The following is a 25,078-nucleotide window of genomic DNA, read 5'->3' as shown; positions in this document are numbered from 1 at the left end:
ACCACAACTCATGATGCTCCGATACGGCACAGAAATATAGGTATAGTACAATGACAAATACTTCACTGCTTGCATGACATGACTGATCTATTTTAAATTGTACAATAGCTCAAAAACAGGACAGTATATTACTCCATACAGTGTTATGGCTACCACATTGTGCGCCATACAGAATAATGAGCCCCATATATTTCTCCATACCAAAAAATTAGTGACATATAATGTTCCATACAGTATCTGATGAGCTCCACATAATGCTCCATATATAATGGGCCCCATTTGTAATGCTCGTGTATAATGTGCCCGATCTGCCCCATTTACATTGCTCCAGTACATGATGGGCCTCATGGATTCATAGATGATGCTCCAGTGTCTGATGGGCTCCAATAATGCTCCATATATAATGGGCTCCATTTGTAATGCTCCAGTGTATAATGTGCCCCTTAGATGCTGCTCCAGTGTCTGATCTGCCCCTCTTACATTGCTCCAGTACACAATGGACCTCATGGATGATGCTCCAGTGTATGATGGGCTCTAATAATGCTCCATATATAATGGGCCCCATTTGTAATTCTCCAGTGTATAATGTGCCCCTTAGATGCTGCTTCAGTGTCTGATCTGCCCTATTTACATTGCTCCAGTACATGATGGGCCTCATGGATGATGATCCAGTGTATGATGGGGTCTAATAATGCTCCATATATAATGGGCCACATTTGTTATGCTCCATTGTATAATGTGCCCCTTAGATGCTGCTCCAGTGTGTGATCTGCCCCATTTACATTGCTCCAGTACATGATGGGCCCTATTTTTAATTAACCCAGGCATGGTAAGTGAAAAGAGCTCCATGGAGTAAACTGAGGTATGTGCTTCCACATCCTTCACTTTTGGTGTGGGTGAAGGACACAAGGAAAGGGGTTGCTCCTGACCAGAAGCCTGCAGTTACGACTCAGTGCTTGCATTTTTTACAACTTCAGAATAGGAGGCGATAGAGCTGGAGGCTGTTTCAGCAATGTAAGCCACAAACAGTTCCTGATACTCCGGCTTTAAAAGCAGTCTACCTACTCCCAGGAAAGGAAGCCTTACAGGCCTTCCAGAGCTACACCATGACGCTGGCTCAACACCTCCTGCCTTAGCTGCTATTGTGTTTTTGACACTACCAGCAGATGCACCACCACCACCATCAGTACCAGGTGGCCCTCCACGCCCACATCCGCGTCCTCTTCCACCATACTTCCTCATGTTTTTGAAAAAGGACCCAAAATACCAGCAGATACATGGTACTGTATCAGAAGCGTACAGCTTATGGATAACAGTAAATCTCCGTATATATTTCATGAGGCATACACAGACGCTCACAAGCTCAGTATGGATTACCCAATAGAATAAATTGAAAAAGGGTACAGTATCACCATATAAAAGGTAAATATAGTATAGTGTAAACATTCTGATTCTCCGTATACATTTCAGGAGGCAGACACAAACGCTCTCAGGCCCAGTATGGATTACACAAGAATATGAAAAGCTGTAAATGGGTTATGTAACACAAGCGTACAGCTGTATACAGTGTTGGGGTAATCTTAAAGTTCCAAATATATTGCCAGAGTAACAGACAGACGTTTACAGGCTCATTATGGATTACACCAGAATCTAAATAGCTAAAAAGGTTACTGTATCAGAAGCGTTCTGCTGTATACAGTGTTGGCCAAATTGAAAATATTGGTATATATTTCCGTAGTCACCCTCAGACGCTCACTCAGTTTGGTTTTGACCATAATAAAAAATGTTGTAAAAAATTCCTGGATAACAAGATAGCAAGTATTTATTTTTTAAGGGACAATTGAAATCTCTGTATAAATAGTCCCGTAGTCATTCTCAGATGCTTACACAGTATGGATTGGACCGTAATGCTAAATGTAGAACAAAGGTACTGTATAACAAGATACAAGCTGTATCGAGTATAGTGTAAAAATCTGTTTCTCCGATTCACCGTATATTTAGAAGGCGTAACCCACACATGCTCACTCACTATGGATGATGTAGGGAAGGTGGACTGACAAACCAGCCTGTAGTGAGAAGCAGAAGTGTAGCGCAGTGTAGGTGTGAAACCGCTAAGATAAAGAGAAAGGGTGCAGTGTTTTAGCTAGCTCATTGGAGGGCAGTGGAGAGTGTAGGAGTGGGACTGAATAACTGCCATTGGTCAGAGAAACTGTTAGGTGATGGTGGGCGGAGTTACCAGAACTGGAAGTATAAAAGGCTGAGGGAAGGTTCTGGAAGAGTCAGTCAGCAAAGGGAGCACAGTAAAGAGGAAGTTCTGCTGAGGAAATAGAGACAGTGGAAAGGCTCCAGAGAGGACTGACAGTTGAGGCGGTCACGGGGGGTGGCCCAGAGGACGGTAGCTTCAGACGGCCTGGGGCTATCATACGGACGGTGTGCTCAGACTGGTGCAGCGCTGTGGTGGTTGGGCCTAGGCCAGCCACAGTGGAAGAGCCACAGAGGACGCCACAATTATAGTTACAAAGGAAGTGAAGGTACCGGGGCTTGTGCACAGAGAAATGTGAAATGGCTGTGATGAATTGCTGTTATCGACAGAAGGATGGGCACTAAAAACGGACCTGTTCAATACAAACTCTGTCTCAGTGTCGTGCTTGTCTGCGGCAAGAAGAGGTCCCCCCCCCCCACAGTTGGTTATCCTACAGATGATACCTTAATGGAAATTTTTGAAACAACGTACTGTATCAGCACATACCAGGTGTGTCCAGTCTAGGGTTAAATTTCCCGTCTATACTTCCGGAGTCAGACACAGACACTCACAGGCTCACTATGTATTACACCAGAATTAAAAAAGTAGAAAAAGGGAAAGGTATTCATAGGGTACATCAGTATACAGTGTTGTGGTACTTTTAAATGTTCGTATATATTTCAATCTCAGTAAGCCAGTCAAGAATCTCCGCAACTGGAAAATACATGGATAAAAGTATAGACACAAAGTCGAGTGTTATGAGTAATTCCAAAATTTCTGCTTGCGGGTAAACCTCCCGGTATATGTTGCAGAGGCGATGCAGACCCTCAATTACTGTGTCTGTGGAGAAAGCGAAAAAGGTTCTTTATGAAGAAAGGATTGCTTTATCGCAGTAGCGTGGATCACATCACCGTTACTCGTCGCCATCAAATTGTGATCACAGGGAGAGATGTACCCATGGTCCTCACTGCCTATCACGATGTGTCTAGTCATTTTGGAGTGCAAAAGACAGAAGCCACAAGCCGTAGGCGATTCTATTGGATTGGCATGAGAGGAGACATTGAAAAATGGTGGCAGGAATGTCACACATCTGTGACTATCACAACTGTGAAATGTGATCATAAACCACCACTGCATCCGCTTGTAAGTCGACGTCCATTTCAAATGGTAGCCATTGATCATCTGAAGGTAGAGGCCAGGAGGACAGGCCATAGCTACATCTTAACCATCATTGATCAATACACCAAATTTCTAGTGGCCGTCCCTGTGAAGGATTTAACTACCCAGACTACACAGCGGTGGAGCAGGGCGTGGTGCTAATAAAAATATGGATATCTTATAGCCTACATATTGTAATATATTGTTTATATGCTTTGATATAGTGTGGTCACTAGACCAAGGGTGGAATGTATTGCAAATATGAAATATGGTTGTTTGAATCCAAACACTATATAAGATAAAGATAATCCTTTAATCGTCCCACCATGGGGAAATTCAGAGCATTACAGCAGCAAGGCAGGAACAAGTACAGATACAGATGCATAAAGGCATTACATTGACAGTAGGTAGGTACATATACGAAAAAAAAAGATATAACCGGACTATGACAACTTTGGATCTATCAGTTCACTGTTTGGGTCGTTCTCCATTTTGGACAGTGCTGGTTATGCAGCCTAACGGAAGGAAGGACTTTCGATAGCGCTCCCTCTCACATTTAGGATGAAGCAGCCGGTCACTGACAGTACTGCACATCTTTGTCATGGTCTCATGCATGGGATGGGAATCATTCTGCACCATGTAGCTCACCTTGGCCAGTATCCTCCTGTTGCCTACTTCCTGAACTGGATCAAGGGGGCATCTCAGGACAGAGCTGGCCCTTCTAATCAGTTTGTCCAGCCTATTCCTGTCCCTGGTTGATATGCCACTACCCCAGCACGCCACACCAAAGAAGATGACTGATGCCACAACAGAGTTGAAGAAGGATGCAAGGAGTGCCCCCCTAACTCCGAAGGCTCTCAGCCTTCTGAGCAGATAAAGCCTACTGTGGCCCTTCCTGTACACTGCATCCAAGTGATGGGCCCAGTCAAGCTTATTATTGAGGATCATACCAAGGTACTTATAGGTGTCGACTATCTCAATGTCATTTCCCTGAATGTTCACCACTACTGGTGGATTTTTTCCCTTGCGAAAGTCCACCACCAATTCCTTGGTCTTCCCGGAATTAATCCTAAGGTGGTTCCTCTGACACCACTCCACAAAAGCTTGGTTAGTATCTCTGTACTCTCTTTCATCTCCTCCTGTGATGAGGCCTACTATTGCAGAGTCATCAGAATACTTCTGCAAGTAGCAGCTAGATGAGTTGCACTTAAAATCCGCAGTGTACAGTGTGAAGAGAAAAGGGGCAAGAACTGTACCTTGAGGTGCCCCTGTATTGCAGATCACCGTGTCTGACACACAGTCCCGAACCTTTACAAACTATATATAGTATATATTGCAATATACTATGGTGTAATATTTATGCTGCTTGAGCAAGGAAGTCTTGTGTTCAATAATAGTATGATGCTCGGAGACAAGGGAGACCAAAATGTTTTGATGGTCTCATGTAGCAATGGTCATGCATGACATCCATAATCAAGGATTGATTGTGATACAAATGAGACGAGTAAGTGTGTGACTGGGTTACGATAGGTATCCAGTTTTCAGAATAGGTGATTATGGAAGTCATGCTGATCACATGCCACCATCTTAGAGCATTATGCTATGATCATGAAGAGTTAACTTTGTGACAAGCAGCATATGGGGGGAACTTTGAATAGTGACAGGCAACCTTGATTATTAGAGGCAAACAGATCTTGGGTTGTAAACAGTAGCAGACAACCTCGATACATTATTAGAACAAAACCGTTGGCACAACCCTATTGTAAGAAAGTGGTGCACAAGTAGGATCCCAATCCGTGAACTTCAATGCATATAAACTTGGCACACACTAAAGGGTTCTGATGCAGAAAGGTGGTTTTAATAAGTGGCAGTACATACAGACGTTTCGGTCTAAGACCTTCAACAATGTACTGTGAAATTTAAATAAAGGTGACATAAGTATATACAAAAAATTACATGGGTAATCAAAGTACAAAATTCATAATATGCAGAGACATCGGTCACATTATTGCACAGTGCATATAGTGGCAAATGGAGTAACAAACAACGGTGGAGATCAAGATCAGTAGAGAGCTAAATGACAATCCTCCAGTTGGGCTACGTAACAATTTGCATACGGGGTGCGGTGTTCAAGCCCATAGCGGTCCCCTTAGTCTGCAAATAGTACATGTCTTCAAAAAGAAAAAAGTTTTTGGTTAATGCGATACAGTAGTTCACAGCATAGGTTAGTTTGTTCAGGGTGGAAATTGGACAGCTCAAGTAACCTCCGTACTGACTGAATACCCTCCACTACACTTCACTGCTCCGTGATCTGGCCTGATATCCTATAGCACACTCCCTGGGCGTTTTTTTGGCACGCCCCCTCCCGTCCTTTCCCAGCGCCTGGAGCGCATGATGACGTAGGTGGAGCACACGCCGGCCTACTTCCGGTTGCGCACTTCCGCCCGGGCACCATCTTTATCAGGGTTATAAAACCCTGATGCTCACACACACCACAGTGCCCTTGGATTCACGGCGGATACCGCGTCCATTAGACACACACAATAACAGTAAGACCCCCATGAGTACTTTGTGCACACTTGTGTACCTTGTCATGCCGCCTGATATATAGCTGCTTACCACCACTCCTATTCCCTTGGTGGGACGGCGTCTGGTGCCTCCTTTTTGCATTGCTAGGTAACGCATGTGGTGTAGCACATATATCCCTCACTGACTACTTCCGTTTATTACAGTAGTTTCATCTCCCTTCAGGTTTCTCTTTTAAAGCCCAGTCACTAAGAGCTCACAGTACAGTTTACTGGTATGTGCCTCCCTCTCTCTACTGATCTTGATCTCCACCTTTGTTTGTTACTCCATTTGCCACTATATACACTGTGCAATGTGACCGATGTCTCTGCATATTATGAATTTTGTACTTTGATTACCCATGTAATTTTTTGTATATACTTATGTCACCTTTATTTATATTTCACAGTACATTGATGAAGGTCCTAGACCGCAACATCTGTATGTATGTACTGCAACTTATTAAAACCACCTTTCTGCATCAGAACCCTTTAGTGTGTGCCAAGTTTATATGCATTGAACCTTGATACATTGTGCTATTGTTAAGAGACATGCCAATGGCAAACAGATCTTGGGTTGGTGCAAACAAACTTTAAGATTGTAGTAGTCTATAACAGACCTTGAAGTCTTGTGCTGTTATCAAGACAACAACCAACTGTGCAATGCAAGATACTGATGATTCAGCCTAAACATACTGCACAGATGTAATAGGGGAGGATGTGAGAGTTGTGTATAAAAAGGTGGACCTGGTTCAGCGAGGTAGGGACAGCACAGCTTCTGTGATGACAAGACCAGAGTATTTCCTTCTTGCTGACACTGTGGTCCCTCCAGTGGAGAAGTGATTTTACAATACTTGGTAATGTATAGTATTGATGCTTATTTATCTATGTACTATAATTCATATTAATTGTATGATTCACATGAAATTCATTAACACAAAACAGGGTAATATATTTGCCATTCCATAATTTATCATTATCCTGATATAATCTTAATAAATTGTTACATTATTGTTTTACCATAAAACTGTATTCAGTGTGAATAATTCGTATATTAGTGAGCGTTACGTAAGTAAGGGCGTACCTGCCCTGTTACTTTGAAGTGGTAAAACACAGGGAGAGGTAAGTATTGCAACTTTCAAGTGCTGTGGCCATGACCAAGCAGGGGGGGGCACAATCATGGTCGACGGTACTGGCACAGGGCCCCTCATAGTACGCTGGTGTGTCTGACGGCGAGTGGGCCCTCCCACCATCTGAGACACTGTATTGTACTATGAGGGGCCCTGTGCCATTGCCGTCGGACATCAGTGGGCCCATCCACCTGTTCAGAGCAACGGCACTTGCCCGGGTGCGCCAGGTCTTGACCCCAGCCGTTGAGGGAGGGGTGGGAAGCCCAGTTATGGAAGTTTAAAAATTGGCATATGTAGATATGTTAGCTGGACATTCAGCTGCTGCAAAGGGCATAATTGGGCAAGTCCAAGGAAGGAGGAAAAAACAGAGGCACTTTTCTGGTAACCTATGTGTCATCAGGGGAAGGTGGGACAAAATCCTTTGAAACCCATGCATAGTTCATTTTAATGAAGGTTAGATCATCAACAATTTGGGTCGACAGACGGGTCCTTTTTTCTGTCAGGATAGATCCAGCAGCACTGAAGACTCTTTCAGATAACACACTAGCAGCAGGGAAAGCGAGCTCCTGTAAGGCATATTGTGCCAATTCAGGGCAGGCGTCCAGTTTAGAGGCCCAATAGTCAAAGGGGAATGACCTGTGAGGGAGAACATCGATATGGGAGGAGAAATAGTTTGTAACCATAGTTGACAACTGCTGCCTCCTGTCACTTTTGTCGATGCTGTATTAGCAGTCATATGAGCGGTACTTGAGAAATCATTCCACAACATGGTCATTAAACCCGTCTCCGCCACTTCTGCTGTGTGCACCACGAACACCTCTTCCATTGTGCCCTCTACGGCTCGTGGGAGAACCAGCACCACTGCTGTGTGCTGGGAAAGCCTCAAACAAACGGTTTACCAGAGTTGCTTGTTTGCCAATATTATCTCTAGGTTCTCCTGTGGCATGATGTTGTGTAATTTGCCTTTGCAGCGTGGATCAATGATGCTGGCCAGCCAGTAGTCGTCATCCCTCATCATTTTGGCAATGCGGGGGTCCCTTTTTAGGATCCGCAATGCATAATCGCACATGTGGGCCAATGATGCACTGCCCGTGGTGGGTGGAGGAGCAGTTTCTGGCAAATCCACATCCCTACAGTCATGCACAAACACTGTCCCTGACCTTTGAACGCCAACATTTTCTCTTGCCCGAGAAACATCCTCCTGCCCAAAATAATCATCCCCCTCATCCTCTTCTTCGTCCAGGACAGTTCCCTGACCAGACAATGGCTGACTGTCATCAAGGCTTCCCTCCTCCTCCTCCGCTGCAGACACCTGATCCTTAATGTGCATCAAACTTTGCATGAGCAGACGCATAAGTGGGATGCTCATGCTTATGATGGCATCGTCTGCGCTTACCAGCCGTGTGCATTCCTCAAAACACTGAAGGACTTTACAGAGGTCTTTCAGCTTTGACCACTGCACACCCGACAATTCCATGTCTTCCCTCAAGCTGCCTGCCCGTGTATCCTCCCACAAATGCATTACAGCCTGCCTCTGTTCGCACAGCCTCTCAACCATGTGCAGGGTGGAGTTCCACCTTGTTGCAACGTCTATGATTAGGCGGTGCTTGGGGAGGTGGAGCAATCGCTGCAGCTTCTGCATACGACTGGAGTGTACGGCCGAGCGACGGATGTGCGAGCACAGTCTTCGCACCTTATGGAGCAGGGATGTTAACTCTGGATAATTATTAAGGATTCACTGCACCACCAGGTTCAAAGTGTGAGCCAGGCAAGGTATGTGTGAGTTTTGCATGGGCTATGGCTGCCACAAAATTACGGCCGTTATCACTGACTACCTTGCCTGCCTCAAGATGTAGACTGCCTAGCCATGACTCTGTCGCTGCAAATAGTCGGCCAGTACCTCCGCGGTGTGTCTGTTGTCACCCAAAGACATCATCTTTAACACAGCCTGCTGACGCTTACCACTAGCTGTTCGATAGTGGGACACCTCGTGTGCAACACTGCTAGCTGCGGATGTAGTGCTCGTGTGACTGCGCTCTGTGGACGAGCTTTCTCTGATAGACGAGGAGGAGGGAAAGCCTACAGCCAACTGTTTCCTATACCATGGGCTAGGCAGCACTGTTCCACCGCCGCTGTCCCCAGTGGAGCCTGCATCCAACACATTAACCCAGTGCGCAGTGATGGACACGTAACGGCCCTGGCCATGCCTACTGGTCCATGGATCCGTTGTGAGGTGCACCTTTCCACTCACTGACTGTTTTAGTGCATGGACAATGCGGTCTTTCACATGCCGATGGAGGGCAGGGATGGCTTTTCGAGAAAAGTGCCGACCGACTGGGTAGGTCATAGCGTGGGACAGCGTAGGCCATGAGGTCGCGAAAAGCTTCGCTTTCAACCAAACGGTAGGGCATCATCTCTAATGAGATTAGTTTGGCAATGTAGGCGTTCAAACACAGTTACGCGGATGAGGATGAGTACTTTCTTGTCCTACTCAGAGTGTCTGGTAGGGTGAGCTGGACTGGAGAGCTGCATATGGGGGAAGTAGCGGTGGACCGGATGGAGTGATAGGGGGTTGGTGATGGTATTGGTGGTGATGGCCTAGATTCAGTGTTGTGTTGCAAAACCATTGTGATTCCCTGAGTGCTTTGGCCTTGCGACGACACCTCCACATTTAGTGCTGGTGGTGTGCTTAAAGGTGGCGGTGATCTTAAAGTGGGGGTAGTGATGGAGCATTGTTCGCTACCTTCAGTAGGAGCAGGTGCACATGTGCTACCTGAGGTTTTGTAGTACGTCCACGCTTGCAAGTGCATGTTGATTAAATGTCTAAGCATGCAACTGGTATTCAAATTTCTGAGTTGTTACCTTGGCTAAAGGTCCTTCCGCACTTCTTACAGGTAACCTTTGCTTCATCAGTAGGATTTTGGACAAAGAAGTGCCACACTGCACTCTTCCTACTACGGTAAACATTTTCTGGCCTTGCAGGCTGTGCTAAGTTGACCGTCTGGTCAAGCTGTCCTGCAACTCTTTTAGTTTTTGTTCCACATTTTAGGACAGCTACAGGCCTGCTAGATAACCGCTGCTGTGATGTCAATGCCTGCTGCGGATCCTTCTCCTTATCTGAACTATTGCCAGCGCCACCCTCCTCCCCCAATGGATGCCAATCCGGGTCCAGAACTGGGTCATCCATCACCTCCTCTTCAAAGTCATCTGCACCTTCCACTTTACCTTCCTCTGTGTCACCGTGTAAGGTGGTATGGTATGTGGGAAGGGGCACCTGGGTTTCATCAAGGTCAGATTCTGGCTCAATAGACTGTGAGGGCAATGTAGTGCTGTGGGTCAATGTACCAGCAGAATCATCTAGCAGTGGCTGTGCATCAGTGCACTCCATGTAAGATTCATCTTGGACTTGGGAATTCAGAATCTGACTGAATAACCCAGGCATGGTATGTGAAAAGAGCTCCATAGAGTAATCTGAAGTGTGGGCTGCCGCATCCGTAACTTTTGGTGGGGGTGAAGGACACAAGGAAAGGGGGGTTTTTAGGACCAGAACCCTGCACTGACGACTCCGTGCTTGCAGTTTTCGACCATTCAGAAGAGGAGGCAATAGAACTGGTGGCTGTTTCGGCAATGTACTCCAAAACCTGTTCCTGATGCTCCGACTTTAATAGCGGTTTTCCGACTCCAAGAAAAGGCAACCTTACAGGCCTTGTTGGCCCAGAGGATGACGCAGGCTCAACACCTCCTGCCTTAGCTGCTATTGTGCTTTTGCCAGAACCAGCCGATGCACCACCACCATCAGTACCAGCTGCGCCCCCCTGCCCACGTTCGCGGACTCTTCCACCATACTTCCTTTATTTGGGGAAAATGTACCAAAAATACCAGCAGAGATGGTACTGTATGAGGAGCATCCAGCTGTGTAAGGTGTATTAAACAAATTAAATCAACGTATATATTATGTTAGTCACAGACGCTCTCACAGTATGTATTGGACCGTAATCCAACAAGCAGATTTACGGAACTGTTTGAAAAACGGACACGACTCTAAGGTGTAGGTCTGGAAAAACAGACAAACTCCTCGATTTTTTTTTCCAGAGTCACACACAGGTAGCTTCTATTTGTCTGTGTTAGAAGGCGGTACTCGGTAGTGTGTGAGGAGCGTACACCGCTGTATGATGTGTGTATGTAAAATTGTCAAGCTCCGTGTATTTGTATATGGACTAACACGCTGTCTCTGTCTAGTTTTGACTGTAATCAAACAGCAGATATACGAAACTGTTTGAAAAACGGACACGACTCTAAGGTGTAGGTGTGAAAAAACGGACAAACTCCTCGTTTTTTTTTTCCAGAGTCACACACAGGTAGCTTCTATTTGTCCGTGATACCAGCCGGAATACACGGTAGTGTGTGAGGAGCGTACACCGCTGTACGGTGTGTGTCTGTAAAATTGTCAAGCTCCGTGTATTTGTATACGGACTGTTGACTGTAATCAAACAGCAGACATACGAAACTGTTTGAAAAACGGACACGACTCTAAGGTGTAGGTCTGGAAAAACGGACAAACTCCTCGGCTTTTTCTTCCAGAGTCACACCCAGATAGCTTCTATTTGTCCGTGATACCAGCCGGAATGCACGGTAGTGTGTGAGGAGCATACACCGCTAAACGGTGTCTGTATGGAAAATTGTCAAGCTCCGTGTATTTGTATACAGACTGACACGCTGTCTCTGTCTAGTTTGACTGTAATCAAACAGCAGATATACGAAACTGTTTGAAAAACGGACACGACTCTAAGGTGTAGGTCTGGAAAAACGGACAAACTCCTCGGTTTTTTTTTCCAGAGTCACACACAGGTAGCTTCTATTTGTCCGTGCTAGAAGGCGGTACACGGTAGTGTGTGAGGAGCGTACACCGCTGTACGGTGTGTGTATGTAAAATTGTCAAGCTCCGTGTATTCGTATACAGACTGACACACTGTCTCTGTCTAGTTTTGACTGTAATCAAACAGCAGATATACGAACCTGTTTGAAAAACCGACACGACTCTAAGGTGTAGATCTGGAAAAACGGACAAACTCCTCAGCTTTTCTTTCCAGAGTCACACACAGGTAGCTTCTATTTGTCCGTGATACCAGCCGGAATACACGGTGGTGTGTGAGGAGCGTACACCGCTACACGGTGTCTGTATGGAAAATTGTCAAGCTCCGTGTATTTGTATACGGACTGACACACGCTGTCTCTGTGTAGTTTTGACTGTAATCAAACAGCAGATATACAAAACTGTTTGAAAAACGGACACAACTCTAAGGTGTAGGTCTGGAAAAGACAAACTCCTCGGCTTTTTCTTCCAGAGTCACACCCAGATAGCTTCTATTTGTCCGTGATACCAGCCAGAATACATGGTAGTGTGTGAGGAGCGTACACGGCTAGACGATGTGTAAAAAATTAACGCTCAGTAACTCACCAGGACAAAATAATAAAATTTGGAGTGCGTTGAAAAAAGCAGTTTGAACAGCAGTGTGCACACAGCAATGCAGCTAGCTTTAAAAGGCAGCCTAATCACCACCAGCGCTGCTGCACACAACAAAAATCCTCCCCAGCACTGCACACTAACTGTACAGTGAAAAGTCCTATCAGCAGAAGCAGTTATTTTTCTTCTTCCCTGCCTAAGGCTAGTTTCACACTAGCGTATCTTCACACAGCGCCCCGCCTCCTCTGGTCATCTCCTCCCTACTATCGCACAGCGCTGCATGCGATCTGCGCACCCTATGTTTAGCATTTAGCGTGCGCTGGCCGTGCGCTAGTAGGATTTTTGCGTGCGCGCTAGGATTTTTGCGTGCGCTGCGCACTTTTGAAGGTGCGCCAAACGCACCAGGTTGCATTTTGGTGCGCTCGGCGCACCTTCAAAAGTGCGCAGCGCACGCAAAAATCCTACTAGCGCACGGCCAGCGCACTGTCTGCGCACCCTATGCTAAACATAGAGTGCGCAGATCGCATGCAACGCTGTGCGATAGTAGGGAGATAACCAGAGGGGGCGGGCAGGGGCGGGGCTTAGCGGCACCGTGCGCTGCGTGAAGATACGCAAGTGTGAAACTAGCCTAACGCTCTCCCTGTTCAGAATCAGCAGCAGCACCTCTCCCTATTGTAAGATCGATAGAAGTAAAATGGCTGTCGGCGTTCACAGCCTTTTATACCCGTGACTCCACACAAAGCCAGCCAATCACTTCAATGCCCTTCTCTAAGATGGTGCTGGCCGCTGCCTATGTCATCTCGTTGCCCACAGTGTGCGTCCTCCATCATTGGCTGAAAAAAGGCGCTGAAAGCATCATTTGAAACGCGACTTTGGGCTTGGGTCGCCGACATCATGGCTGACCTCACGCTATGGTCGGGTTTCGTTTCATGAAACCCGACCTTGGTGAAAGTCGGCAATTTTTGAAATTGACCGACCTGTTTCGCTCAACTCTAGTCATAAGCCATTAGACACTTTTTGAATACCGCTCCCATTCTGTGCACTTTTAAGAAGTGAAATTATGACGTGGATTTTACATGTAAAGTTTTCCTCGCCTCACAAGTGTAATTGCTCATTTTGCCTTTCTACTAAGTTAATCATCTCTGCTCTATGTAGAGAGGGAATTATCTTGTCCCTGCTTTTATCATTCCCCTCTTCACCTCCTGGCTACTCCCTGTTCCCCCTGCCAGGGAATTTTGCAGTGATGACTCGGAGGGAAAATTGACCTCCTGTTTCTACATAAAGCATAGAAGGATTCTGCTAATCAGTTATTAATCACTTGATATCATAGACATAATGGGGAAAAAAAAAAAAATTAACTTGGGAGAAAATGAGAGATTGCAAGCACACAGTGCCACAAGTATTGTTGCAATATATTAAGGCCACGTGCACACGATGCAGATTTCCAGCGGATCCGCAGCGGATTTTACCGCGCAGAAACGCTGCATATCTGCATTGTGATGTACAGTAGCATGTTAATCAATAGAAAAAAAAAACGCTGTGCAGACGCTGCGGATTTTTCCGCGCGGTTTTCTTGTGGTTCAAAATATGCAGCATGTCACTTCTTTTGTGTGGTTTTCCACCTGCTCCATTCTCCAAATCCGCAGGGGAAAACCGCACAAAAACCGCAAAAAAAACAGTAAGAAATCGACAGGAAAAATGCAGGTCATTTGACCTGCGGATTTCTTCAATTCTGCACGGAAAAATCCGCAGGGCAAAAAAAGGACGTGTACACTTAGCCTGAGGATAAAACCTTTGATGGCAGTGCTTCTTTATGATCATCACATCTTGTGTCCAAGTTGCAGATATGAAAGGTACCAACCTTGCCACAACCAGGCGGACCCCAGAGAATGAAAGAGGGGATGTCATTGGCTTGGAGCAGGGGTCTCAGCATGCTGTTCTCTCCCACAACCTTGTTCTGGCCCATGTAGTCCTCCAGTGTGCACGGTCTCATTTTATCAGCCAGAGGTTTCCCATCTAATTTCTCGGCCAGGTTCTTCTCGCTCTGGCTGTTCCCGGATTGTATCCGATGGTTGGGAACAAGGTCTTGTTTTGGGGCTTCACAAATAGAAGCGCCATTTATATTCTGCTTTGCTTCTAACCTTTTGGCTGACGATATAGAAAAAAAAGGAGCCTTGGATGGCGTCTCCTGAGATACCCGCTCCATGACCTTGGGTTTATGGAACAAGGGAAAGCTGGCAGCGCCAATACCCAGGGGCCAGCCAGGACTATCGGGGCCATCAGCGGACTGACCCTCCTGGGAAGAAAGGCGTCGTTTCTTCGCCAGCGTGCCACTTGGCTTTTGCAAGCAGGTGTCAAGATGGGTATTGATTTCTGAAGCTGGCACCTCCTGGGTGCATACTGGGCATTTTACAGGGCTAGCTGCACTGCCACATGGTGATGCCCCCGGCTCCTCTGCCGTATGCTCCATGCTGCAATAGTCCTATAGAGTAATAAGGGAGGGTTATGAAGGGCTCTGAGTCTGACTGTCAGAAAATGGCCAGAAAGTTGTGGGCACAGAGCGACACTAATGACAGCAAATAAACACGCAGCTGTGAGAGGCCGTCCGCGTGTATCCTAGGAGAGAAGGCTGCATTACATTACCGCACCCACTGTGCCAGGACAATGCCCGCGGCTGTGCCCAGTAACTACAGAACGGCAAAGACGTCAGGACGGAGAGGTGACAGGATTCCCGCCATATCCGACTGCTGCACACAGCGGCCGCCCAGCTTCCTCTTCCTCCTCCTCACTCGGTCATGTGGCGCTGTGTAAGCGGAGCACTATGGGACATGGAGTCCGGGCTCTGCTAGCGGCTCTTGGCTCCTTGCCTGTCCTCTGACGGTGACAATACATTTTTCTTTTACAGCTAGCGGCGGTTATGTGAGGTGACATGGAGGGGTTTATTATGTGAGGCAGCGAGACAACGTGGAGTAGTGTTGTTGTGGTATGACAGTGGCAAGGAGAAGTTTTATTGTACTACAGTGGCAAGTAGACAGAATGGAGAGGTTTTATGTGGTGACGGTGGCAGGGAGACAGCATGGCGGAGTTTTATGGTAGGACTGGCAGGGAGACAGTATAGTGGAGTTTTAGATGATGAAAGTGTCAGGGAGACAACATAGTGAAGGTTTATGTCTGGGTGGGGAACCTCAGGCCCCAGGGCCATTTACGGCCTTTAATGACCTTTTATCCGGCCCCCGGGCAGATTCTCAGGGACTGCAGTGCTTTGGCAGGGAGTTGTAATTTGACTGCCACCAGCTCCTTAAAGGGGTTGTCCAGGCTTTTCACATAATCTCAGTGCATATCTGGGCTGCAGAATGCTGACAATAAGTAATTTGCCTTCTGTGGCCAGTTTGCAGCATTTGCTAGATATCAGCTCTTGCTTGTAATAAAAACGTCCAGGGAGGGTGTGTGCTGGCATTGAAATGAGAACTGGTCCTTTCTTCCTCAATAGTTTCACTTTCCATAGATCACTGTTCAGTGTGTGTCTGGGGGAGGAGCAGCTGCTCTCTGCACTGAGGCTGCTAGAGGGGGAGGATTTGTTACTGTGTGAGGAGGTCTAGATTTGTTCATGTGGTCAGGGAGGGCCTGTTGCTATGGAGGGTGGGGTTGTTGCTTTAGAGGGCATGTTTTTAGTAGAGTAGGAGGAAACGACCAGTTCTCATTTCAATGCCAGAACACCCCCCCCGGACGTTTTTATTACAAGCAAGAGCTGATATCTAGCAAACGCTTCAAGCTGGCCACAGAAGGTAAATTACTTATTGTCAGCATTCTGCAGCTCAGATATGCACTGAGATTATGTGAAAAGCCCAGACAACCCCTTTAATTTCTTCTTGCTCTGTGAGCATACACACGCAGTGTTCACTACGGAACACTGAAGGGTATGCAGTGAAAGATTACGTCCTAACACCAGTGATAGAGTCAGGATGTAGTTTGTGGGCGGAGTTTGTACGGCCCCGAAAGATGGTATAAATATCCAAATGGCCTTTGGCAGAAAAAAGATTCCTCACCCCTGCTTTATGTGGTGACAGGCAGGGAGACAGCATGGAGGAGGTTTATGTGATGACAGTGGCAAGGAGACAGCATGGAGGAGGTTATATGTAGTGAGTCGTGACACAGGCAGGGAGTCATCATGGAGGAGGTTTATGTGGTGACAGTGGCAGGGAGACAGCATGGAGAACGATTATGTGGTGATACAGGCAGGGAGACAGTATCTTGTCATCTGTACCTCAAAAACAATTCTAGAATTCGACCTTTTCTTACTTTTGACTCTGCAAAAACTCTTAGGCTAAGTGCACACGTACCAGAACTCTCGCGGAAATTACCGCGAGAATTCCGGAATTCCAGTCCGTGGGAAAATCGCATTTTAAATTCCCGCGATTTTCCCGCGGAAAAACTAGCATTTTGCAAGCGTATTTAGCTTGCAAAATGCTAGCGTTTTCCAAGCGATCTATAGCATCGCTTGGAGAACTGATTGACAGGTTGGTCACACTCGTCAAACACAGTGTTTGACGAGTGTGACCAACTTTTTACTACTGAGGCCGCCTATGCAGCATCAGTAGTAAAAGATAGAATGTAAAAAATAAATAAAAAATGGTGTTATTCTCACCCTCCGACGTCCCGCGCATCCGTTCCCAGTAATCTTTTGCGAAAATGCCCGCGATGACGTCAGTTCTCGCGGGATCGCGACGTTTCGCGATGACCGCGAGACTTCGCGATCCCGCGAGAACGGACGTCATCGCGAGCATTTTCGCAAAGGACTACTGGGAACGGGAGCGTGAAGAGAAGCGGGAAGGCTGCGCGGTACGCCAGAGGGTGAGAATAACAATATTTTTTATTTTTAAATTCTATTTTTTACAGGGATATGGTACCCAAAGCCCGGAGGACAGTCTTCTCTCCTCCGGACCATGGGTACCATCCGCAATTGTTCTGCTTACTTTTCACATGGTGTGCACAGCCACATGCGGGAAGTAAGCGGAACAGTGCATTCCTATGGGTGCGGGATCGCCGCGATTCCGCAAATTAATGAGCATGCTGCGGTTTTTACCACGAAGCGATTCCGCCGCGGTAAAAACCGCAGCATTAGCACAGCATTGCGGAATCCCATAGGAATGCATGGGATGCTTATTTTTCGCGGCAAAATCGCGCGGTTAAAACCGCCGCGGAAACGGAAAAAAAACGCCACGTGTGAACTCAGCCTTACTGTTTCTCTTATTCATTCTCGTCTCGACTATTGTAACTCTCTTCTAATCGGTCTCCCTCTTACCAAATTCTCCCCTCTCCAATCTGTCTTGAATGCTGCAGCCAGGATCATATTCCTCACCAATCGTTACACCGATGCCTCTACCTTGTGCCAGTCATTACACTGGCTACCCATCCACTCCAGAATTCAGTATAAACTTATTACCCTCACCCACAAAGCCCTCCATGGCTCAGCACCACCCTACATCTCCTCCCTTGTTTCAATATACCACCCTACCCGCAGCCTTCGGTCTGCTGATGACCTGAGGTTAGCATCCTCAATAATCAGAACCTCCCACTCCCGTCTCCAAGACTTTACACATGCTGCGCCAATTCTTTGGAATGCACTTCCCAGGTCAATTCGATTAGTCCCCAATCCCCACAATTTTAAGCGTGCCCTGAAAACGCATTTATTTAGACTGACCTATCGCCTCAACACATTAACCTAATCTATCCCTGTGTGGCACAGCCAAAAGTTTTACCATAACCAGGTTCCCCGCATCATGTTCCCACATGCTTTATGCATCCATTAGCCCTCTGTGTCTGTACTGTTACACACTTAACATTATGGCTGGTCCATACAATTAGGGTAACTGTTACCCCCACCTTTCGTGTCTACCTCTTTCCTCATAGACTGTAAGCTTGCGAGCAGGGCCCTCATTCTTCTTGGTATCTGTTATGATCTATGTGATTATTGTTATGCTGTAATGTCTATTGTCTGTACAAATCCCCTCTGAAATGTAAAGTGCTGCGGAATATGTCGGCGCTATGGAAATAAAATTTATTATTATTATATATAGCAGGTTTATGTTGTGACAGGCAGGGGGACAGCATGGAGGCGGTTATATGTAGTGAGTGGTGACACAGGCAGGGAGACAGCATGGAGGAGGTTTATGTGGTGACAGTGGCAGGGAGACAGCATGGAGGAGGTATATGTAGTGACAGGCAGGGAGACAGCATGGGTGAGTTTTATATGATGACAGTGGCAGGGAGACAACATAATGAAGGTTTATGTGGTGACAGGCAGGGAGACAGCATGGAGGAGGTATATGTAGTGACAGGCAGGGAGACAGCATGGGGGAGTTTTATATGATGACAGTGGCAAGGAGACAACATAATGAAGGTTTATGTGGTGACAGTAGTGATGGGCAGTCCGGCTCTTTTTGGTGATCTGGCTCTCACGGCTCCGCTCACCAAAAAGAGCCATCTCTTTTTGGATCCTAAATGGATCCCTATTGCTTACGTGCTCAGGCGTCCATAACTTCGCCCACCTGAAGCATAAGCCCCGCCCACTTTCTAAGACCCAATTACATTGCTGAGCGGGCGGAGTTATGCCTGCCGAACGCCGTGATTTTACACCCAGTGAGAACCAGTCAAGGATTTTAGTGGCTCTCACTGGGGTGCCGGCTCCCATCATTCGCAGCAGGGAGCCGACTCTATGTGTCGGATCGTTCGCAACCGACAAATCACTAGGTGACAGGCAGGGAAACAGCATGGAGGAGGTTATATGTAGTGAGTCGTGACATAGGCAGGGAGACAGCATGGAGGAGGTTTATGTGGTGACAGTGGCAGGGAGACAGCATGGAGGAAGTATATGTAGTGACAGGCAGGGAGACAGCATGGAGGAGTTTTATATGATGACAGTGGCAGGGAGACAACATAATGAAGGTTTATGTGGTGACAGGCAGGGAGACAGCATGGAGGAGGATTATGTGGTGATACAGGAAGGGAGACAGTATATAGCAGGTTTACGTGGTGACACATGCAGGGAGACAACATGGAGGAGTTTTATGTGATGTCATAGAGTTAGACAGAGAGACAACATGGAGGAGTTTTATGGGAGAACTGTGGCATGGAGACAACATGGTGGATTTTTATGTGAGATCTTGTGCTGTGAGACAACATGGAGGAATTTTATGGCTGGACGTGGGCAGGGAGACAACATGGAGGAGTTTTATATGAGGACTTGGGCCAGGAGACAATATTGGAGTTTTATATGAGGAGACAACGTGGAGGCGTTTTATGTGGTGACACGGGAAGGGAGACAACATGTAGAAGTTTTATGTGGTGACTCGAGCTGGGAGATAACATGGAGTTTTAAATATGGACGCTTATTAAGGGAGACAACGTGCAAGAGTTTTATGTAGTGACACGGGAAGGGAGGCAACATGTAAGAATTTTATGTAGTGACTCAAGCTGAGAGATAACATGGAGTTTTATAAGAGGACTCAGAAAAGGTGACAACATAGAGGAGTTTTATGTGGTGACATAAGAAGGGAGACAACATGGAAGAGTCTTATGTTAGAACCTGGGCAGGGATACTACATGGAGGAATGGTATGTGGCCTGTCACAGACCTTACTGGTATATTTTGACATAAATTATTTATGAGTTTAACCTCTCAGGTGTGGGCTAATTTTTAAAATTTTTTGCGCTTTCCTAATGTGAATCCTGTGCTAGGATGAAGCCTACATTTTTATGGGTAGGTATTATCCTGCTGCGATTAAAACTGCCCGGGGTTAGTGGTGGAGTGCTCAGTCAACGAGCCTATATATACAAATATCAAAAGATTGACCGTCACTTACAAACAGAAAACAGGTGTGTATAGGTACATACTGAAAATAGCCATTTCTATAAATAACTTACAAATAAAGTTACACTTTGTAAGCGCTATATTAAATACATGAGACTTGAATTGCATTAGTGCTCTAGAATATAGGGAAAAACGAGATTACTTACCACATAAATTGGCCAATTCATGTATACCCATCAGCAGCAATAAGGCGTTTTTCTATCCTTGGAACCTATCCTAATGTGAATCTGCTCCTAGGCTGAAGCCTATATTTGTATGGGTAGGTAGTATCCTGCTTTGATTAAAACTGACAAAGGTTGATGGGTGGAGTGCTTGAAAATAAAAATGGAGGCTCACAAAGCAGGAGAAGGCTATAAGAAGATAGTAAAGCGTTTTCAAGTTCCCCTTTACTCAGTTCGAAATGTAATTAAGAAATGGCAGTTAACAGGAACAGTGGAGGTCAAGATGAGGTCTGGAAGACCAAGCAAAATTTTGGTGAGAGCTGCTTGTAGGATTGCTAGAGAGGCAAATCAGAACCCCCCGCTTGACTGCAAAAGACCTTTAGAAGGATTTAGCAGACTCTGGAGTTGTGGTGCATTGTTCTACTATTCAGAGACATCTGCACAAATATAGCCTTCATAGAAGAAACCTCTCCTGCATCCTCACCATAAAATTCAAAGGTGTGTGTGGAGGAAAATGGAACAGCATTTCAGGAAAAGAACATCTCACCAGCCATTTAGCATGGGGGTGGATCAATGATGCTTTGAGGTTGTGTGGCAGCCAATGGCACACAAACATTTCCAAACATTTCACGGGCAGAGGGAAAAATGAGTACACTGACATTTCAACAAATATCTGCACAATCCATTTTTGGATTTGTGGCGACTCTGGCTCCACTAAGTTAAAACTTTTTTTCCTTTCAGGCCATCGGGAGTTAATGTCAGTTTTTCCCAGCTGGCAACCTTGTGTTACTGCAGTGATACTGATCAGCTGATGTGGGTGGTGACTACTCCCTACATCCTTTAAAAGGTCACCTGATGCATCAGCTGACTTGGTTATACAGGTCCTTTCTGGAGACCAACCTAGCAGCAGCAGCTCTCTGGTGCCTGCCACATTTGGTGTGAAGAGTCCTGTTGCTGTTGATATCTGCGATGTGGAGCTTTGCAGCAGTGCATATAACCTAAGTGTGGTGTTTTTTCTCCTAGTCCCTTTTGGTGTTTGTCACTTTCCCCTGTGTGTACTATCTGCAGTGGCAAGGCTAGAGCTCCTTGCCGGCCAGTGCATTAGCCAGGGCAGAAACAGTTGACACTAGGAATTAGATTCCTGACGGCGGCAGGGGGAGGGACTTGCATAGGGTGTTAGGGGAGTGCAGGGACAGGCTCAGGCTGAGCTCAGTTGGAGACCATCCCTCATTCCCTATTGGTAGGGCCTTCCTCTCACCTGTACCATCCCGTTGTATGAGGATTGTGCCATAAGCTGACCGACCATCCGTTGGGTCGGGTCACACCATTTCTGTCACATCTTGACAACATCTGTTAAAAAGCTGAAGTTGAAAAGAGGATGGCTTCTACAAATGGATAATGATCCTAAGCACACGTCAAAATTCACAATATACTACCTCAAAAGGCGCAAGCTGAAGGTTTTACAATGAACCTCACAGTGCCCTGATCTGAACATAATTGAAAATCTGTGGTAGACTTCAAAATAGCAGTGCATGCAAGACCACAGGAATCTTACATAACTGGAAGAACATTCCAAAAAAAAATGGATGAAATCCCTTTCAAAGGGGGGTGATACTAGGTACTAACCATGCATAGTGCCCAAACTTTTACATCGTCCCATTTTCCTTTTTCTAATTTTCAAAATGTAAAAGATGAAAATATATTTTTTTTTGCCTAAAATATAAAGAAAATGTGTCATCTTTAACTTCAGGCCTTCAGGCCATTTCATCTTCAACTTGCCTGAATGCTCACAATAACAGTAATGTTGACCAGAGGTGCCCAAACTTTTACATGCCACTGTATGTGCTAATCACGTTCATGATGTAAATTCAGGCTGGATTCACACATCTGTGTGACTGCCACGATCCAAGAGAACCTGAGCAATGCTAGTTACATCTATTTTTTTTCTCTTCTGTTTTTTTATCACTCAAGGTGTGCTTGCTTTCAAGCAATTAAAAAGCTCTTGAAAGGTCACATGTTTTATTTCAAGATGATGACTAAGTCACAGTCCTGTGAAACTTGGATGCCCAACTGAAGCAAATCAGAAGCCTTCCAATTTGCATCCGTATCTCATGTATCCCCATTGGCTTGAATGGCAAATCACATCAGACTAGGACATGCTCTGAGTCTCATGGATCTCTGTCTCAGATCTGTTATTTTAATGGATGTGTTAATACATCCATTCTAGTCTATTATTATTTATGATTATTGAGTCTGAATGAAAAACTCGAACAACACTTGGACCATGTCACATGGATGTTTGAATGTAGCCTTAAAGGGAACCTGTCAGGTCCCCTGTGAGACCAGAACCATCAACAACTGTGTCTACACATCCAAATACACTACCTAAGGGTAAGTTCACACAGGACTTTTTTGCTGCATTTTTTTCATGGTTTTTTAATGCTAATTTTCAGCTTTTTCCATTACCAGCAAAGCCTATGAGATTTCAGAAATCTCACGCACACACATTCGTTTTTAATGTGATCAGGTTTTTGTGCTTTGCTTCTTTTTTCTGGCCATAGAGCATGTCACTTCTTTCAGCCTTTTCGCTGCGTTTTTTCAGAGTTTTTCACCCATTGACTTGAATGGGTGTGAAAAAAACGCTGCAAAAACACAGGTGTCATTATTTGCAGCGTTTTTGCTGCAGAAAAGTCATGGACATTAGCATGGACAAAGAAAAAAAACGCATAAAAAATGCACTTAAACCTGCGATTTTGCTGCAGCTTCTTTCCTGCCAAGATGATCAGGTTTTGCTGCAGAAAAAACAGCAGCAAAAAAGTCCTGTGTGAACTTACCCTAACAGTCTCATTTTTGCATTAAAACACAAACAGTTCTTGTGGGTTGTAGATCACCACCAGAAGAACACGATTGTTGTCTTTTTCTCTGTATTGAAGTAATTGACTTCTAGGGATCCTTGTGGCTCTAGTGATCTTATCATCAATATAATTGGGGTGGTAGCCTTGATTTAAAAGTGTCTTTTTAAGATGGGCTACGTGCTCATCCCTGTCCATTGGGCTGGAACAGATACAACTATATCTAAGGGCCTGACTGTAGATGATGGACTTTTTAATGTGTTTCGGTTGGAAGCTGTCCCATCCCACCTGAGGTATGTGGGACGGTCAAATGGTTTCCAATACACCTCTGGTGGTGATCTCCAACCCACAGCTTGGGGTACTGAGAAATACTGCTAAAAACTTCACCACATCCTACACAAGGATGACCATCTAAAGAGAATATTCAAAGACCCTCCCTTGATGTGCTACAGACAACCTCCAAATTTAATAAACATCATGATCTGACATTCAATGCCCCCAGACCAAGAGGAACTTATCCTTATAATGTGAAGAGCTGGTCAACTTAATGACCAGGCCAATATTTACAATTCTGACCACTGTCACTTTATGAGATTATAACTCTGAAACGCTTTAACAGATCCCGCTGATTCTGAAACTGTTTACTTGTGACATATTGTACGTTTATTAAAAAACGGAAATATGGCGAAAATATTTAAAATTTAGCAATTTTCAAATTTAAATTTTTAGGCACTTAAATTAGGGAGATAGGTCACACAAAATAATAACAATTCCCACATGTCTACTTTACATAAGCACAATTTTGGAAACAATTTTTTTTTTATTAGGAAGTTATAAGGGTTAAAAGTTGACCAGCGATTTCTCATTTTTACAACAACATTTACAAAACCATTTTTTTTTAGTTACCACATCACATTTAAAATCACTGAGTGGTATACATGACAGAAAATACCCCAAAGTGACACCATTCTAAAAACTGCACCCCTCTGGTGCTCAAAAGTCCATTCAAGAAGTTTATTAACCCTTTACGTGCTTCACAGGAACTGAAGCAATGTGAATGGAAAAAATTAAAATTTACCTTTTTTTTACGAAAATTTTACTTCAGAACCAATTTTTTTCATTTTCATGAGTGTAAAAAGAAAAAATGAACCACAAAATTTGTTTGTGCAACTTCTCCTAAATATGTCGATACCCCATATGTGGGGGGTAAACCACTGTTTGGACACATGCAGAATTGGCTGGAATTGAGATCGAATGCCATGTCGCGTTTGGGGAGCCCCTGATGTGCCTAAACAGTGGAACCCCCCATAAGTGACACCATTTTGGAAACTAGACCCCTTAAGAAACATCTAGATGTGTGGTGAGCACTTTGAACCCCCAAGTGCTTCACAGAAGTTTATAACGCAGAGCCGTAAAAATAAAAAATCATATTTTTTCCTCAAAAGTGATTTTTTTTTAGCCCGCATTTTTTATTTTCACAAGGGTAACAGGAGAAATTAGACCCCAAAGTTGTTGTGCAATTTGTCCTGAGTACGCTGATGCCCCATATGTTGGGGTAAACCACTGTTTGGGCGCATGGCAGAGCTCAGAAGGGAGGGAGCACCATTTGACTTTTTTGAACGCAAAATTGGCTGGAAT

General features: G+C 45.3%; 2 protein-coding genes across 2 annotated transcripts in view; one reads left to right on the top strand and one right to left on the bottom strand.

Annotated features, from left to right (window-relative positions):
- Positions 1-15,333, bottom strand: part of WRNIP1 (WRN helicase interacting protein 1) — a 158,666-nt gene extending 143,333 nt beyond the window's left edge. Inside the window, exon 1 of the mRNA XM_073550151.1 lies at positions 14,420-15,333. Within this exon, the coding sequence (XP_073406252.1) occupies positions 14,420-15,028 (609 nt within the window). The 5' untranslated portion in view covers positions 15,029-15,333. The remainder of the gene's footprint in view (positions 1-14,419) is intronic.
- MYLK4 (myosin light chain kinase family member 4) overlaps positions 15,333-25,078 on the top strand; it is a 229,708-nt gene continuing 219,962 nt past the window's right edge. The window contains exon 1 of the mRNA XM_073550150.1: positions 15,333-15,438. The gene's annotated coding sequence lies outside the window, so the exon portion shown is untranslated. The remainder of the gene's footprint in view (positions 15,439-25,078) is intronic.

Source organism: Dendrobates tinctorius, unplaced genomic scaffold, assembly GCF_039654945.1.
Source record: "Dendrobates tinctorius isolate UK_male_01 unplaced genomic scaffold, ASM3965494v1 ptg000163l, whole genome shotgun sequence".
Lineage (NCBI taxonomy): Eukaryota > Metazoa > Chordata > Amphibia > Anura > Dendrobatidae > Dendrobates > Dendrobates tinctorius.
This window is presented reverse-complemented; position numbering and strand designations above follow the sequence as displayed.